The 14,487-nt window shown below is 36.7% G+C and overlaps 1 protein-coding gene across 2 annotated transcripts in view; it reads left to right on the forward strand.

Moving 5' to 3' along the window:
• The window catches only part of ACTL6A (actin like 6A), a 28,986-nt gene that overhangs the window by 12,839 nt on the left and 1,660 nt on the right, over positions 1 to 14,487 (forward strand). For both annotated transcript variants that reach the window (XM_019751866.2, XM_019751865.2), the window contains exons 2-13: positions 1,109 to 1,185; positions 1,335 to 1,509; positions 4,154 to 4,254; positions 5,097 to 5,194; positions 7,406 to 7,500; positions 7,761 to 7,867; positions 7,964 to 8,053; positions 9,669 to 9,730; positions 10,017 to 10,131; positions 10,278 to 10,358; positions 11,752 to 11,847; positions 14,267 to 14,353. In XM_019751866.2, coding sequence (XP_019607425.1) covers positions 1,109 to 1,185; positions 1,335 to 1,509; positions 4,154 to 4,254; positions 5,097 to 5,194; positions 7,406 to 7,500; positions 7,761 to 7,867; positions 7,964 to 8,053; positions 9,669 to 9,730; positions 10,017 to 10,131; positions 10,278 to 10,358; positions 11,752 to 11,847; positions 14,267 to 14,353 — 1,184 coding nt within the window. The remainder of the gene's footprint in view (positions 1 to 1,108; positions 1,186 to 1,334; positions 1,510 to 4,153; positions 4,255 to 5,096; positions 5,195 to 7,405; positions 7,501 to 7,760; positions 7,868 to 7,963; positions 8,054 to 9,668; positions 9,731 to 10,016; positions 10,132 to 10,277; positions 10,359 to 11,751; positions 11,848 to 14,266; positions 14,354 to 14,487) is intronic.

Here is a 14,487-nt window from a genome sequence, read left to right on the forward strand (position 1 = left end):
CAAAGTGCTTTGTTTTAGGAGGTGTGCCATTTTAGGTGAAGTAATTTTAAAGTATAATTAGAGGATTTTCTCTAAATTTGAATGTGAAAAAAAAATTACCAGCTTTCTCCCCCAGTGTTAAACTTTATCTCCTAAAAATCTTTGAAATGTGCACATTTTGATACTTCATTTAAATGATTTTTACTTGATCTATATAATAATGCCTTAAACTCTTATTCTTCAGAGTCCTTATTTTTCTTGGGGTTTTGCTCAGTTTCTTCCCTAATTGCATGAATTTCCCTTAATGTGTGAAAAATGGTACCTAAATGTACTGAATTTCTTCCGTTTGCCCTTCCAGATCAATTTTCCACCCATTTCCACCTTCTCTGTGTCCTTGAAGACTGACCCTTATAGACTGCATCAGGGTTTTCTTGACCACTGGTTTTGCAAGTGGTAGGACAACCATACTTCCTGCTTTGTGCCTCTTCTCTTGATACAGTTATTAATCGGAAACCCTTTCACATTCACAAGTAGCCCAGTTTGGATGAGAAGTCATGAAGTCATCCTAGCCCATGGGGAGGAGGAGGAGAGAGGTTGGCATGGTTTTTTTTTTTAGTCTGGTTCCTTCCTCTCAGGGGCCAAGGCTGCATCCCTCAAGTGAAGGTCAGAGCTCCTGTCAGGTAGCCCTCCCAACACAAACTCTGGGTTCTAGAAAAAGTTCCTTCTCCGTTTTTTCAATTCTAAGGGTGGCAGTTTCTTCTAATTCTGTTATTGTTAGTCCCAGGATACCATACTGTCTTTTCTGTTTTTTTCTGTGCTGTGCCTATGTCTTTGTAAATAGTTCCTTTAATAAGTTAACTTGCCTCAAATTACCCAGTTTTAATGTACCATCTTTTTCCTGATTGAACCTCTACTGATATACCATGTATGAAACTGTATTTTAATTAAATGAATCTTTAGTGTGTATTTAAATTAAAACTAGGTTCAAGGTAGTAATAATATGAATGTAATGCCTGTTTTAATTTTGGTAGAGCTTTCACATTTGTTCCCATTTTGAGTATGTTAAGTACTCTTTCAATTTTCATATGGTACTTGTAAGTTATTGTTAATTATCCTCTCTTCTTTTCAGATGAAGTTGGAGCCCTTGTTTTTGACATTGGATCCTACACTGTGAGAGCTGGTTATGCTGGTGAGGACTGTCCCAAGGTAAGTGTAATGTTAGAGCTAATTGCATATGTGAGGGCCATTCATGTAGAATTAAATTCATGCAGAAATTCTGACTCAGACATGATAAAAGACATTAGTTAGGGGGAAAAAGCAGGTAAAACTTGTATACATGTTTTTGACTCTTGCAGGTGGATTTCCCCACAGCCATTGGTATGGTGCTAGAAAGAGACGATGGAAGCACACTGATGGAAATAGATGGCGATAAAGGCAAACAAGGCGGCCCCACCTATTACATAGATACTAATGCCCTGCGTGTTCCGAGGGAGAACATGGAGGCCATCTCACCACTCAAAAATGGGATGGGTACGATTGTTTTCTGTGGACTTGATTATAAATATAGAGTATGCGTGGTGCATTTTAGATATAAAGCAGCAGCTTTTTATAAGTTGAACATCAGGTATTTTTTGTTTTTATTCCACAAATTGATGTTCCAGGCACTGAGAACATGAAGATGCGTAAAAGACTTTCCTTTTCCTCAAGAGATTCATAGGTAGGGGAGCTAGATGTATTTATAAAATGTGTGGGATAAGTGCTGTTATATAGCTATGTCTATAAGCAGTGGGATTAGAGAGCAGAGGTATTTAAGTCTATCCTAGTGGGTCAGTTATGGTTTTCACAAAGGAGATAACCTTTGTACTGAGTCTGGATCAATGAATAAGAATTCGCCTGATAAGACTGAGTAAAGCAGAGCAGCCAGCACCTGTGAAGAGATGGAGTTGTGGAAGAAGGTCACATGTTTAGAAATGTCATCAATTAAGTATGGCTGTAACATTGGGTGTCTTAGGGCCAGTTGCAGGAAAGGTAGGCAGAGAGCAATCATGAAAGAGCTTGTAAACCATGCCAGGGGACGATAACCCCAAAGGAATTTAAACAGGGATGTGAAATGCTCATCCTTGCCAGGTGGAAAGACTATTCTAACAGTAATATGCAGGCTAGACTGGAGAGAGATACTAGAGACAGGAAGATTAGAGTCCAGTTGAGAAATGAAGAGGATTTAAATTATAACACTGATGGCAGAAATCCTGAGATGGCTTTCAGAGATATCTGGGAGACAGATGGTACTTAAGTGATTAGAGAGCTGAAAAGCAGAGAAGAGCCGAGAAAGTTTCCTAGATTTTTTTTTTAGTTAAAATTTATTGGGGTGACAATGGTCAACAAAACTACATAGGTTTCAAGTGTACAATTCTATAATACATCATTTATATATGGCATTATGTGTTCACCACCCAGAGTCAGACAGTTCTCCTTCCATCACCATATAAGTTTCTTAGATTTTTTTTTATTGGGGTGACTAAATAGAGGGCACCATGCATTGAGGTAGGAGTACAAGGTGAAGGAGCAAGTTTTATGGTCTTACAAGGCAACCGTAGTGCTAATACCCAAGTTCGGTTATTCACTAGAAGGACTGACAGGACTCAGCACATATTTGTACTCGTGGCTCAGATTATTACTGAAATAATTCAGAGCAAAATCAGCAAAGGGAAAACAGGGAGAATGGAGTGAAGTCCAGAGGAAAGCAGTGCACAGCTCCCGAGAGTCTTCTCACAGTGAATCATACAGGCTATGCCTAATTCTTCCGGCGTCGAGTTGTAACACCATGTGTGTTGTCTACTAGGGAGCTCATTAGAGATTCAGTACCCAAGGGTTTTACTGGGGGCTGGTTATGTAGGTACCGTGTGCCTAGCATATACCAAAATCGCAGACTCCCATAGGAACAGGTATTCATCATAGGCCACATTGTACAAACAGTTAAGGCACAGTGAGCTACTCTTAGCATTTAGGGAAAGTGTTATGTCAGTGTAGGGAATTGTTTACCAGTCAAGTGCTCAGATGCCAGCCAAGGGTCAACCTTGTAAGCAGGCCTCTCTCAGTCCTGCTATGCTAACTCTTTTCTGCACAGCAAGTAATTGACTTTGTTACTGAGTTCACTCTTCGAACATAGGTGCTAATATAGTAAGCAGGTGAGAAAGATTTTAAGACATGGAGTTATGTTACCCAGAAAGAGTTTGAAATATGAGAAGAGGGTTGAGGATGGGGTTCCTTGTGAAAAGGAATAGAGAATAATAATAACTAAATAACCAGTAGGGAAGAAGAGTTGCTGATGAAGGTGATTGTGAAGGAACATTTAGGGATGGGAGGAGAAAATTCAGGAGAGAAGGCCAAGAAAAGAAAATGTCCTGGAAGCATAGATGTCCAGTGACTCTCATTGTTTTAGTTGTGACATTGAAATTTCTACTAAGAAGGGGAGAGAGAAGTTAGAGCTACTAACAAAGTCCATTGACCAAAAAACAGTCTCGCTAGGCCTTGTGGAAGGATGTTGTACAAGTAATGATATTTCTTCTTTGGACTGTGGCAGAAAAAGTTTGTAAACTCTTGGGTTTACAAACCCAAGTGAGTAGTGTCAGATAATTTAGAGAGGTCAAGCGAAGTTTCAGATGTGAAGTAGTCTCTGGATTTTCCTGTTAGAAGGTCAGTAGTGACCTGTGCAGACAGTTTTAATGGAATGTTCAGGTGGAAGACAAATTAAAGATATTTTATTATCTGAAGATTTTTGTCTTTAATTTTTTTTCAAATAGATTGTATGATTTTTGAATTCGTCAGGTCTAGATCACAATTGTTTTACCATTCTGATCACATACTGGGCCTCTAATAAGTACTTATTGAATATTATGTTCTTGGTATTTTAGGTCTACTAGGTACATTATTTACATTTCAGACAAGTCTTGGGGTTGTGACACTGTTGGGACTGGAGTACTATATCCAGAAGACATGATGATGTCTATAATAAAGCATTGGATTATGAAATAGATTTGTACCTAAGTAGGTTCTGTATATTAAAGTATTTAAGGCTAAATCATAGAAACAATCTCTCAAAAGAATCTCTCAAAAGATGATGTATTCATTTTCAACTAGGCATTATTTTCAAGGTATTAATTTAATATTCTAGTTGAAGACTGGGATAGTTTCCAGGCCATTTTGGATCATACCTACAAAATGCATGTCAAATCAGAACCCAGCCTGCATCCTGTTCTCATGTCAGAAGCACCGGTGAGACCAAGACTTTCTTTTTGTTTCTCTATTTCTTTCCCCCACTTATTGAAGAATGTTTCCATTTCTTTAAAGAAACATAAAAATTTATATTTTGAATTTTGAAAATTAGGGAAAGGAGGATTAATCTTTAAAGAAATACAACTTTAATGTTATTATTTCAATAAATAAAATATTCAAAGAACAATACCAGAGCACCTTAATGGGCTTTGGTAGTTATTTTTTTCCAGGGATTTATTTAACATTTGATTTCCTTGGGCTCCTTCCCATTTTGGTTTTCGAATTGTTCCTTGTGCATCAAGGGCAGTGTGTATCTTGTATCTGCTTTTATACTCAGGTTTTCAGGAGAGAAGTCAACTGTTGAACTAAGGCTGGAAATTGCTGGATTGCAGTCTCTGGAATTCAGAAAATTGTCAATATTCTGTTAACTGTTTCTAACCTCTAGGGTTTTTTATGAGTACCAAGTATAAGTGGGAGAATTTGGTGGTTTAAAAGTCATACTTAGGATTTTGATTACTAGATCACTCTTAAGATTTGATAATACTTTATAAGAATCCTATTTAATTGAAAAATCTGTAATTTCTAGAATTCATAGCAGCAATTTTACTTATTAAATAATAACCAAATTTTAATTTATATTTAATTTATTAACTATTTACAAATAAACAGAAATGAATTAAATATTATAAAGATGTAATGAAGATTATTTGGCATGGTATTTTATTCTGTTTCTAATGTTCTACATCATTGTTAATAATAGTGCTATAATGAATCTTGAACTAAGTCAACATTTTGGTTTTTAGACAATAAATAACTTGGACTTCTTTTTTCCTCTTCTCAAGTGGAACACTAGAGCAAAGAGAGAGAAACTGACAGAGTTAATGTTTGAACACTACAACATCCCTGCATTCTTCCTTTGCAAAACTGCGGTTTTGACAGCGTATCCTTGAAAGAGTAATGCTCAGGTTTTCTGTAGACATCAATGTGATGCTATTGAAGATGATGCCCTAATAGGCAGACACTAGCCAGTTCTTGCTTGTTCAGAAGTTTGGGGTGTTTTTCCCTCTTCTTTTTAGCTCTTAGTATTTCTTACTGGAACTGATATACCAGAAGTTATGAGAGGGTAATAGGAAAGAAAAACTGAAATCCTTCTCGTTAACAAGGTTTGTTTTCACATTTTGTTTTTAGAAGGGGAATGTGCATAGAAGGCAGTGTTTAAGCCAGTAAGCGTAAGTGAGTTCAGAGATTGCCATTTCCTTCCTTCCCTCCAATACCATAGAAAAGTAGAAATTGGCTGTAAATTCACTTGAGATTTCATCATCAGATACTTATAGCAAGCATATTAAGGGGCAGATAAAGAAATATGTCCTGACCTGATATTATATTATATTATACCCGGTCTTATTTAAGGGTCTTTATATTAATTTTTGCTCCAAAAGATGCATTAGAGCTGATTGTCCAGCTAGGTCTTATTTTCAGGGAAACATGGTAGTTGTTGCAACATTACTGACTATATTCTCTATGCTTTACATCCCCATGACTATTTTGTAACTACCAATTTGTATTTCTTAATCCCTTCACCTTTTCACCCACCTTCCTAATCCCCCTCTCCTCTGGCAACCATCGATTTGTTCTCTGTATCTATGAGTCTGTTTTTTTCTTTTATTTTGTTTATTTTCTCCTTTAGATTCCACATATAATTGAGATCATAGGGTATTTGTCTTTTGTCTGACTTTTTTCACTTAGCATAATGCCCTCTAGGCCCATTCATGTTGTTGGAAACGGTAAGATTTTCATTCTTTTTTATGGCTGAGTAATATAGCCCTTTAAAATTCATTATGTCTAAAACTGAATTTATCTTCTCGCCCTTCAAATTTATTCCTTCTCCTTCTGTCTATCATCTTATTTCCAGTTGCCCAGACCAGAAATCTTTTATCTTTAACCCTTCAAACATATCAGTCATCAAGACCTATGTGTATTTATTTTTCCCAACCATGTTTCCAGTCTGTTTATTTCTCTGTCCACTGCCACTGCATTAGGTGCAAGCTGTTTCTGAGATTACTGCGGCCCTTCCTCTTAACTGCCCGTTCTTCACACTGCCGTTCTAATAATCTGTTCGTTGCCAGCCTGTTTTAAGCCAGAATCGCCTTCCACAGTCTCTCCTGCATTCTTCTTCCAGGCTGTACTGAACCAGTTGCATTTGCCTGACCTCACTATGCTCTCCTGCCTCCTGGCCTGCTCCCATTTTCCTGCTCTTCCCCAGGTACCCCTCCCCAGTTTACACTTGGATTGCCCAGGGATTGGTTAGATGTCTAGACGTCTTTAATCCATCCCAGGGCATCTTGAGCTGTTCTTTTTACAGCTTCTCTTACTGATCTCTATGTCACCGAACAGGATATCCTTCAGGGCAGACACAGTTGGTTCCCCTTTATGTGTCTTCTGTGCTTAAGGAATGCTCATGCCCAACTGACCTCCCTCCTTTCCTCCTTCATTAAATATCAGACTCATCACTAGGCACATCATGGATGCTCAGTAAATATTTGATGACCGAGTATATGGCCCTATTCCGGCCCTATTCCTAACAGTGGGTTACGATATTCCTGTTGCCGCACAAAGCTGTGGAAAGTGGGTCCTGCTGATAATTCACTGGCTGTTGAATCCACATGGAATGGTTCTTCCCATTGAGTTGGGGGAAATGGGAACTGCCACTCAGCAGCCACACTGTTGAAAGGACACTTCCTTAATTCTGTGTGAGGATGGTTTTAGTTCTTAGCTCAATGTCCACGGCCTCCCACTGTTCTTTCCAAGTTTCTGTAGATTTTGTTAACTAAGTGCTTCTCAACTTGCTGTAAGCCCTTGATTTATCTCCAGAGACTGAGTGATTGTGCTCATTTTGACCAGCTTAACAGATGTCTGTCTCGGGGATAAAAGTTTCCCCAAGTTTCTCTCACCACCCCTCTGGAAGTCTGTCTGGCCTGTTGTCATTTGTTTTTAAGCCAGTCATTATCTGATAGCAATTTTCATCCCTAGATTTACTTGAACACATTTTAAGCCATAATGTACATGTTTACAAATGCCATAATAAAACCTTCCTTTTACAATAAACATTATTTTTAGGAACCTGATCCTTTTCCTTAATGCTTGAAACTAGATTTGCTAATGGTCGTTCTACTGGGCTCATCTTGGACAGTGGAGCCACTCATACCACTGCTATTCCAGTTCACGATGGCTACGTCCTTCAGCAAGGTACCTGTCTCCAACCAGAGTGCACGGAGACAATGTTAGCTGTCGTGAAGACAGTTTCCAAATAATGTCTGTTTTTTAAGAGGTTTAAAAAAGTCTTTGGTATATAATGTGTATTTAAAACTGATGTGTGGCTTCATGCATGCTTTGAGGGATAGTTCAGTGAATTCTACTTGAAAAATATTATTCATATATAAATTCATAGAGGAAATCTGTCCCAAGAAGTTTGGATTTAATGCTCTCTTGTTGAATTTGTTTCATAGGTATTGTGAAATCCCCTCTTGCTGGAGACTTTATTACAATGCAATGCAGAGAACTCTTCCAAGAAATGAATATAGAACTGATTCCTCCCTATATGATTGCATCAAAAGTAAGTGATGATTGAATTTTGTTTTTGGAATTTATGTCTACCTCTTCACCCCATGCTGTGAGCCCTGTTAACCTAGCACCTGCTCTTGGTACTCAGGAACCTGTGCGTGAAGGATCTCCAGCAAACTGGAAAAGAAAAGAGAAGTTGCCACAGGTTACAAGGTCTTGGCACAATTACATGTGTAACGTAAGTAACCCTTATTCTCTTTATGACAGTTATAGGCTATCAGTTTTTGAATACACTATGAGTGCTATTTTTAAACTTTACATTTTTAATGATATTTTACAAATAAAACTAATAGCTTTTTGGGGGGGTGGTTTTCATACTTGCCAAATATGTCAACACTACTGTATATTCATTTGGATTACTATGGTGAGACCTGGAAGGAACTTTTATTTTGGGGTTAAAAACAAGCATTATGGTAGTCTGGACATTTTTTGGTGGAGAAAATGGTTTTTGACCGTAGAGATCTACTGCTACGGCTTAGTTATGTTCTGTTTCCTAACATCAGTCAGCCAGATTAAAAAATGTGTACTGTTACCAGCTAGAAGCCAGTGAGAGACCCTCTTTACTAAAAATCCATTTCTGAACATATGACTTACTGATATGGGGAGAAGTTAGTAAAACAACCTCCCACACCACAGATACACGCTTGTACAATCATTTCTCATAGTAAAAGGATATGAAAGTCACAATTCACTGTGTCAGGGATATATCCTATGTGAGAGTTTTTTGTACCTAAATACAAAGGTTTTTTGTGGGTGTTAAGTACAAGTAAAAATTATGAAGATGTTTAATAATTTTGCTAAAATATTAGACAAGATTTTTCCTTAGCAGCCCAGAGGACATGTACTTCAGAGCAAAATTTTAAATTGTTTTATACTATATGCAGTCATTAAAAATTACATAAAATGTAGTGTATATGCATGTGTGTGTGTGTGTGTATATTCATACATAGATACAGAGGGTGCCAAAAAAGTGTATACACATTTTAAGAAAGGAAAAATTATTAAAATTGTAATACTCAATATATACTGATAACAAGGTAAATACTATGTTTCCCCGAAAATAACACCTAGCTGGACCATCAGCTCTAATGCATCTTTGGGAGCAAGAATTAACATAAGACCTGGTCTTATTTTACTATAATATAAGACCGGGTCTTACATAATATAATATAATATAATAAATATAATAAATATAATAAATATAATTAATATAAAATATAATACCAGGTCTTATATTAACCTTTGCTCCAAAAGATGCATTAGAGCTTATTGTACGACTAGGTCTTATTTTCGGGGAAACTCGATCCAAGTCACATTTGACTTCTGCAATTACAAGAGGTGCTCAAAATGGTTATCATTAGTGTAATTTTAATACAGTTTTTCCTTTCTTAAAATGTGTATACTTTTTTTGGCACCCTCTGTATATTCAGGTAATGAAATCTTGCTTGTAAGTCTATACTTATTTTTAAGGTAAAAACTATTTTGAAACCGGCTTTGTTATGCAGGACTGTGAAACAAGAGTTGTTTTTATCTCATCATTGTTCTGTAACTGATATGATTTAAATATTCTGTCATTTAGCTTCTAATACAGATGTTTAGAATTGGATTTCTTGATTGTTAAGGGTCCTTGCTGGATAGATTTGTACCCTTGAATGACTTATTCATCCAGGAACGTGGTCCAGTTTCATTTAAGAAAAATATTTTATATATAATGTTACGAAAGTATGGATTGCAAAGACAAAGCTCAATAACCTTGTTTCTTAAACTAACCTTTTAAAAATTTTTATCCATAGTGTGTGATCCAGGATTTTCAAGCTTCAGTACTTCAAGTATCAGATTCAACTTACGATGAACAGTATGTTTTCTTATTTTGTTTATAAGATTTATAATTTAATAGCTCATTAAAACCTTTCTGCTAATCATTGAAAAAACTGTATACTTCATAAAGGAGGAAATAAAATGATTTGTTTAAAGAAGAATCATAGAATATGCTTAACTGGTCTAAAGGTAAAAAGTTAAATAGTGAATAACATTGTAAAAGAAAATAAGATATTTTCACTCTGCTTTCTTACAAGTTGGTTCCTGAGTAGTTTATAATTTTGAAGAGGATTGTTTTTGTTTTGTGTTTCATATGTTTTCAGAGTAGCCGCACAGATGCCAACTGTTCATTATGAATTCCCTAATGGTTACAACTGTGATTTTGGAGCTGAACGGTTAAAGATTCCTGAAGGATTATTTGACCCTTCCAATGTGAAGGTAGGAAAGCTTATTTTATAATTAGCCTGGCTTTTCCTGTACATGTAATGATCTTGTGTATTTATAAAACCTAAATAATACTGAATTTTTTATCTGTGCTTTATTTGAAATTCTTCTGTGTCACTACTCATCTTATTTTGTTGTAGGGATTATCAGGAAATACAATGCTGGGTGTCAGTCATGTTGTCACTACAAGTGTTGGAATGTGCGATATTGATATCAGACCAGTAAGTGCCAGTCTCCTGTTTATGGCATAAAGGTATCTTTTAGTGCAGTGAAATGCCCCGAAATCATTATTTAAGTTGGCAGCTTTGACCTTTGACTTTGAAGTCCATTTTATAACAGAATATGTAAACAGCTGAAGTACTCGAAAAGGAGAAATGCAGTACTCTGGAGCTGTGGTGTCCAGTGTGGTAGTTACTGGCCACATGTGGCCATTTAAATTAAAATCAATAAACATTTAGTTCTTCAGTTGCAGTAGCCACTTTATTAGTGTAGCCAGTAGCTGTTTATGGCAGTGCACTTAGAGAACATTTCCATGATCATGGAAAGTTCTTTTGAGCAGTGCTGTTCTTGAGATTTCCTAAAATGTGACAAACCAAAATATGTATTATTACTGATCTTGTATACAGTACAGTTTTCTTTTACCTTGTTTTTCAGAAAGCTGTGGTTTAAATTATGTAACTTACATGGAGTGTAGTTTAAATGACCTTCTTTACCTTCATATTTTTTGTGCTTTTCCAATATTTAAATACTAAATCCATATTATATACCATACTGATTATTAGATTATGTCATATTTAAACCCTAGATTCAATTTGTAGTCAACATGCTGTCTCGATTTTCTTTTAATTTCTTTGTTTAGAGCATAGTGCTGATAAGCAAAGGGTGGATTAAAAAGCCATGTTGCCAAAAAGGACTTGGGGGTGGCTGTGAAAAATCCTCTTTATTTCAAATAATCCCTGGCAGGCATGTGCTGTTTCTAGGACGATATGGGTATAAGTATGGAATTTTTAAGTGCAAACTCAAGGCCACTTTTGGGAGAAGGCAAATGAACGGAAGTACATTTACTCTGCGAGTGCTAACTTGTTTTCAGCGAGATTTCTCCTTTTCATTCAAGTTGATTGCAGAGGAGATGCATTTGTACTCTAGTATCTCTTTGAAAACTTAGATGATTTATAACTTTGGAATACATTTTTAAAACGTGGAATAAATTTTTAAACACTTAAAAAAGCAGTGGTTAAGCATTTAACTTTCTGATGCATACATGCCAATTAGAGGTAAATATATTCTTTCTAAGCATGCATTTATTTTTATTTGGAGAGGCCTCCACATGTGGATTTTGAAAAAGCTCTCCGTGTGGTTGTGATACACACCCATGCGAAAGAGAAAGGTAGCTGTCATCTTCCAGGAATATTGTCAGAGGATGGCTTGTCCGTAATAATCATTACATAATCTCGTCTAATTTTAAATACTGGAACTTCCAGATGAGCAGTCTCAGCTGAAGTCATTACAAAATACACCGCTAAGTAAATATTGGCAGCTATCTGCCCAAAATTATGATGGGTTAAAAACTGTTGGAAATATTTGGAACTAATTTATTTTTGTTTTGTATCCTAGGGTCTCTATGGCAGTGTTATAGTGGCGGGAGGAAACACGCTAATACAGAGCTTTACTGACAGGTTGAATAGAGAGCTCTCTCAGAAAACTCCGCCAGTAAGTTTCGTTTGTCCTTTAGTGATATTCTTCAGTCAGATGTGTCCTTACCACTGGTGTAATGTTATATAGATAAGGTTTGTTTTTCAGTAAATTGATGTTTTGTGTGTGCCTGGAACAGTAAGTATTACTTCAATAAAGTTAATATCCCTTATTAATCAGATTTTCCTAGGTAACATCTATTAGTTATTCTTGTAGTATTTGAATCTCATTTTATTCATTGAGTCCACACTTAAGTACCTAGTCTGCTAGACACTAGTGACATAAAGTATAGTCCCTGGCTGCCAAGGGCTCAGCCTGTTGGGATGAACAGATGTGCAGGAAATCATGACTGTGATGTGCTCAGCGGCTCAGTATGTCTGAACCAGGTGCTATTGGGAGCATCAGAGGAAAGCCTCACAAAGAAGCTGTTTTAATAGTTCAACTGGTTAGTAATTTACGAAAGGACAACTAGGTGGAGGGAAAACCATGTGCAAAATATGCAGGGGCAGTGGAATATTCCACCATCTTTAAGAGGCTGGCTTATGTATGCAGAAGTGGGGAGAGCGATACTGCTGGTTGGATGGTATATTCGTTTCCTAGGGCTGCTGTAACAAAGGACCACAAAGTAGGTGGCTTAAAACAACCAACTTATTCTCTCTCAGTTCTGGAAGCTTGAAGTCTAACATTAATGTTTCAGCAGGGCCATGCCCTCTTTGAAACCTACAGGAGAGACTCTTTCCTCCTCCTTCCTAGCATGTGAGGTTTGCCAGCATCCTTGGCAGTTGTGGGATTGCAGCTCTTTTACAACTTCAGTCTGCCATCATATGGCATTCTCCCCTCCTGACTCTGTTCTTTTCCTGCTCCAGTATGACCTCATCTTAATTTATGTCTTAATTATATGTGTTAAAGACCTTTTTCTAAATTAGGTCATGTTCACAAGTACTGAGTTTAGAATTTTAGCATATCTCTGCGGGGCACAATATAGCTCACAAAGATATGTACCCGGTTATGCCGCTTATTAATAGCGAACTTACAGGATCAAATTTGGCTGAGGACTGAAGAACTCCCACGTTTGTTTTAAAAAGATCACGGGTGCATGGTGAAAACTTTTCAAAGGATAGAAAAACCTGGTTTGGGGAGAAGGCGGTTTACATGGTACATTGATAACAGAGTAGCAGTCATAATCTTAAGATTTTAAAACTTCTATCACGTAGTTTGTTTTGTAAGGTACTCCGCACTAAATGTTACGTTTTAAAAAACGTGTTAGGGGTTACATAGGCCCTAACAGTATTTGTATATATGAAAGATTTTTGGTTTCTCACATAAATGAATATTTTATATATGCCACATTTGTATAAATGTCTTATTTAAATACTGATATAGGCACAAGATTGACATCTGCCTTTGTATTTATACTACATTGCTGGAGATGTAGTTTGATTTGGAATATACCTTATAGTTCTAATCATTAGATTTCATGCAAATTCCCAGAGTAATGAATAAAGGCATGGGCTGTGCAAGATCTGGTAAAGACTTGTTAGTTACTATCCTTGTCCTTTAGGAGTCAATTAAAAATGAATAACAGGAAAAGTTCCATTGTAATAGATATCAAGCAGTTCCTCACTTTCAGAAACCCGTTTTTGTCCCTCCTGTTCCCAGCACCCCCTGCCACACACATTTTTCACTGTGAAAAAGACTCAATCTGTGTGTTCACATATGGAGTAATTGGAAGGAATCAACAATGAGAACTATCTCCAGAAGCAAATTCCTAGCGGGAGGGGGAATCTCTTGATACAGGAAGTAGAATAGGGATAGCAGTGAGGCAAACAAAACAAAAAAACCGTTTATCAGGATAGCGTGTGGGTTCAGAATAGAAACACTAATTTGGAACGAAAGCAGTATGAGCAAAAAACTTCGCTGAAATCTGATGTTTGCGTTTTGTTTTTTAAGTGGGGGAGGGTTTAGGGGATGGAGAGGGATGAACTAAGAAAGGAGGGGTTAGGATAGCATGAAGGCCTAAAGTAGTAGTCAGAAAGTTGAGGACTTCTGAACCAGTGGCAGGTTGGGATAGTTGTACTTGGTGTTGGGAGACATGAAGCAAAATATGAAGCGAGCGCTCCATACCTGACTTACAGTAAGCGTTAAGTGTGTTTGCTATTATAGGATATAAACGGTGAGTGCCATACTCTTTAGTATGCAGTTTTCTAAGGTGTGTAATTTATCCTTACTAAGTGTTACACTTCAAGAGCCATAATTAAAGTATTTAAGGAAAAAAATTTCCTATACAGTTCAACCTGTGCATATGATTAGCCTGGCTGTTGCTAAAAAAAATCCTGTATAATCTGCTTAAAACAGAGTCATTAAGAAGTCAGATTTGAATTTCTTACGTTGAGTCACCTGTTTTATTTGATTGTATTAATAATACTCACTATTTTAGAGTATGCGTTTGAAACTGATTGCAAATAATACAACAGTGGAACGGAGGTTTAGTTCATGGATTGGTGGCTCCATTCTAGCTTCTTTGGTGAGTAAATTACTTTGCAAAATATTTGTTATTGAATGATTTAACTTCAATATACCACTAAGTGTTATGCACTACCTCCATCACAACTGTATTACACATTTCATATGTAAATAAATGTGGGGACATTTGAAAAA

Source organism: Rhinolophus sinicus, linkage group LG01 (assembly GCF_036562045.2).
Source record: "Rhinolophus sinicus isolate RSC01 linkage group LG01, ASM3656204v1, whole genome shotgun sequence".
NCBI lineage: Eukaryota > Metazoa > Chordata > Mammalia > Chiroptera > Rhinolophidae > Rhinolophus > Rhinolophus sinicus.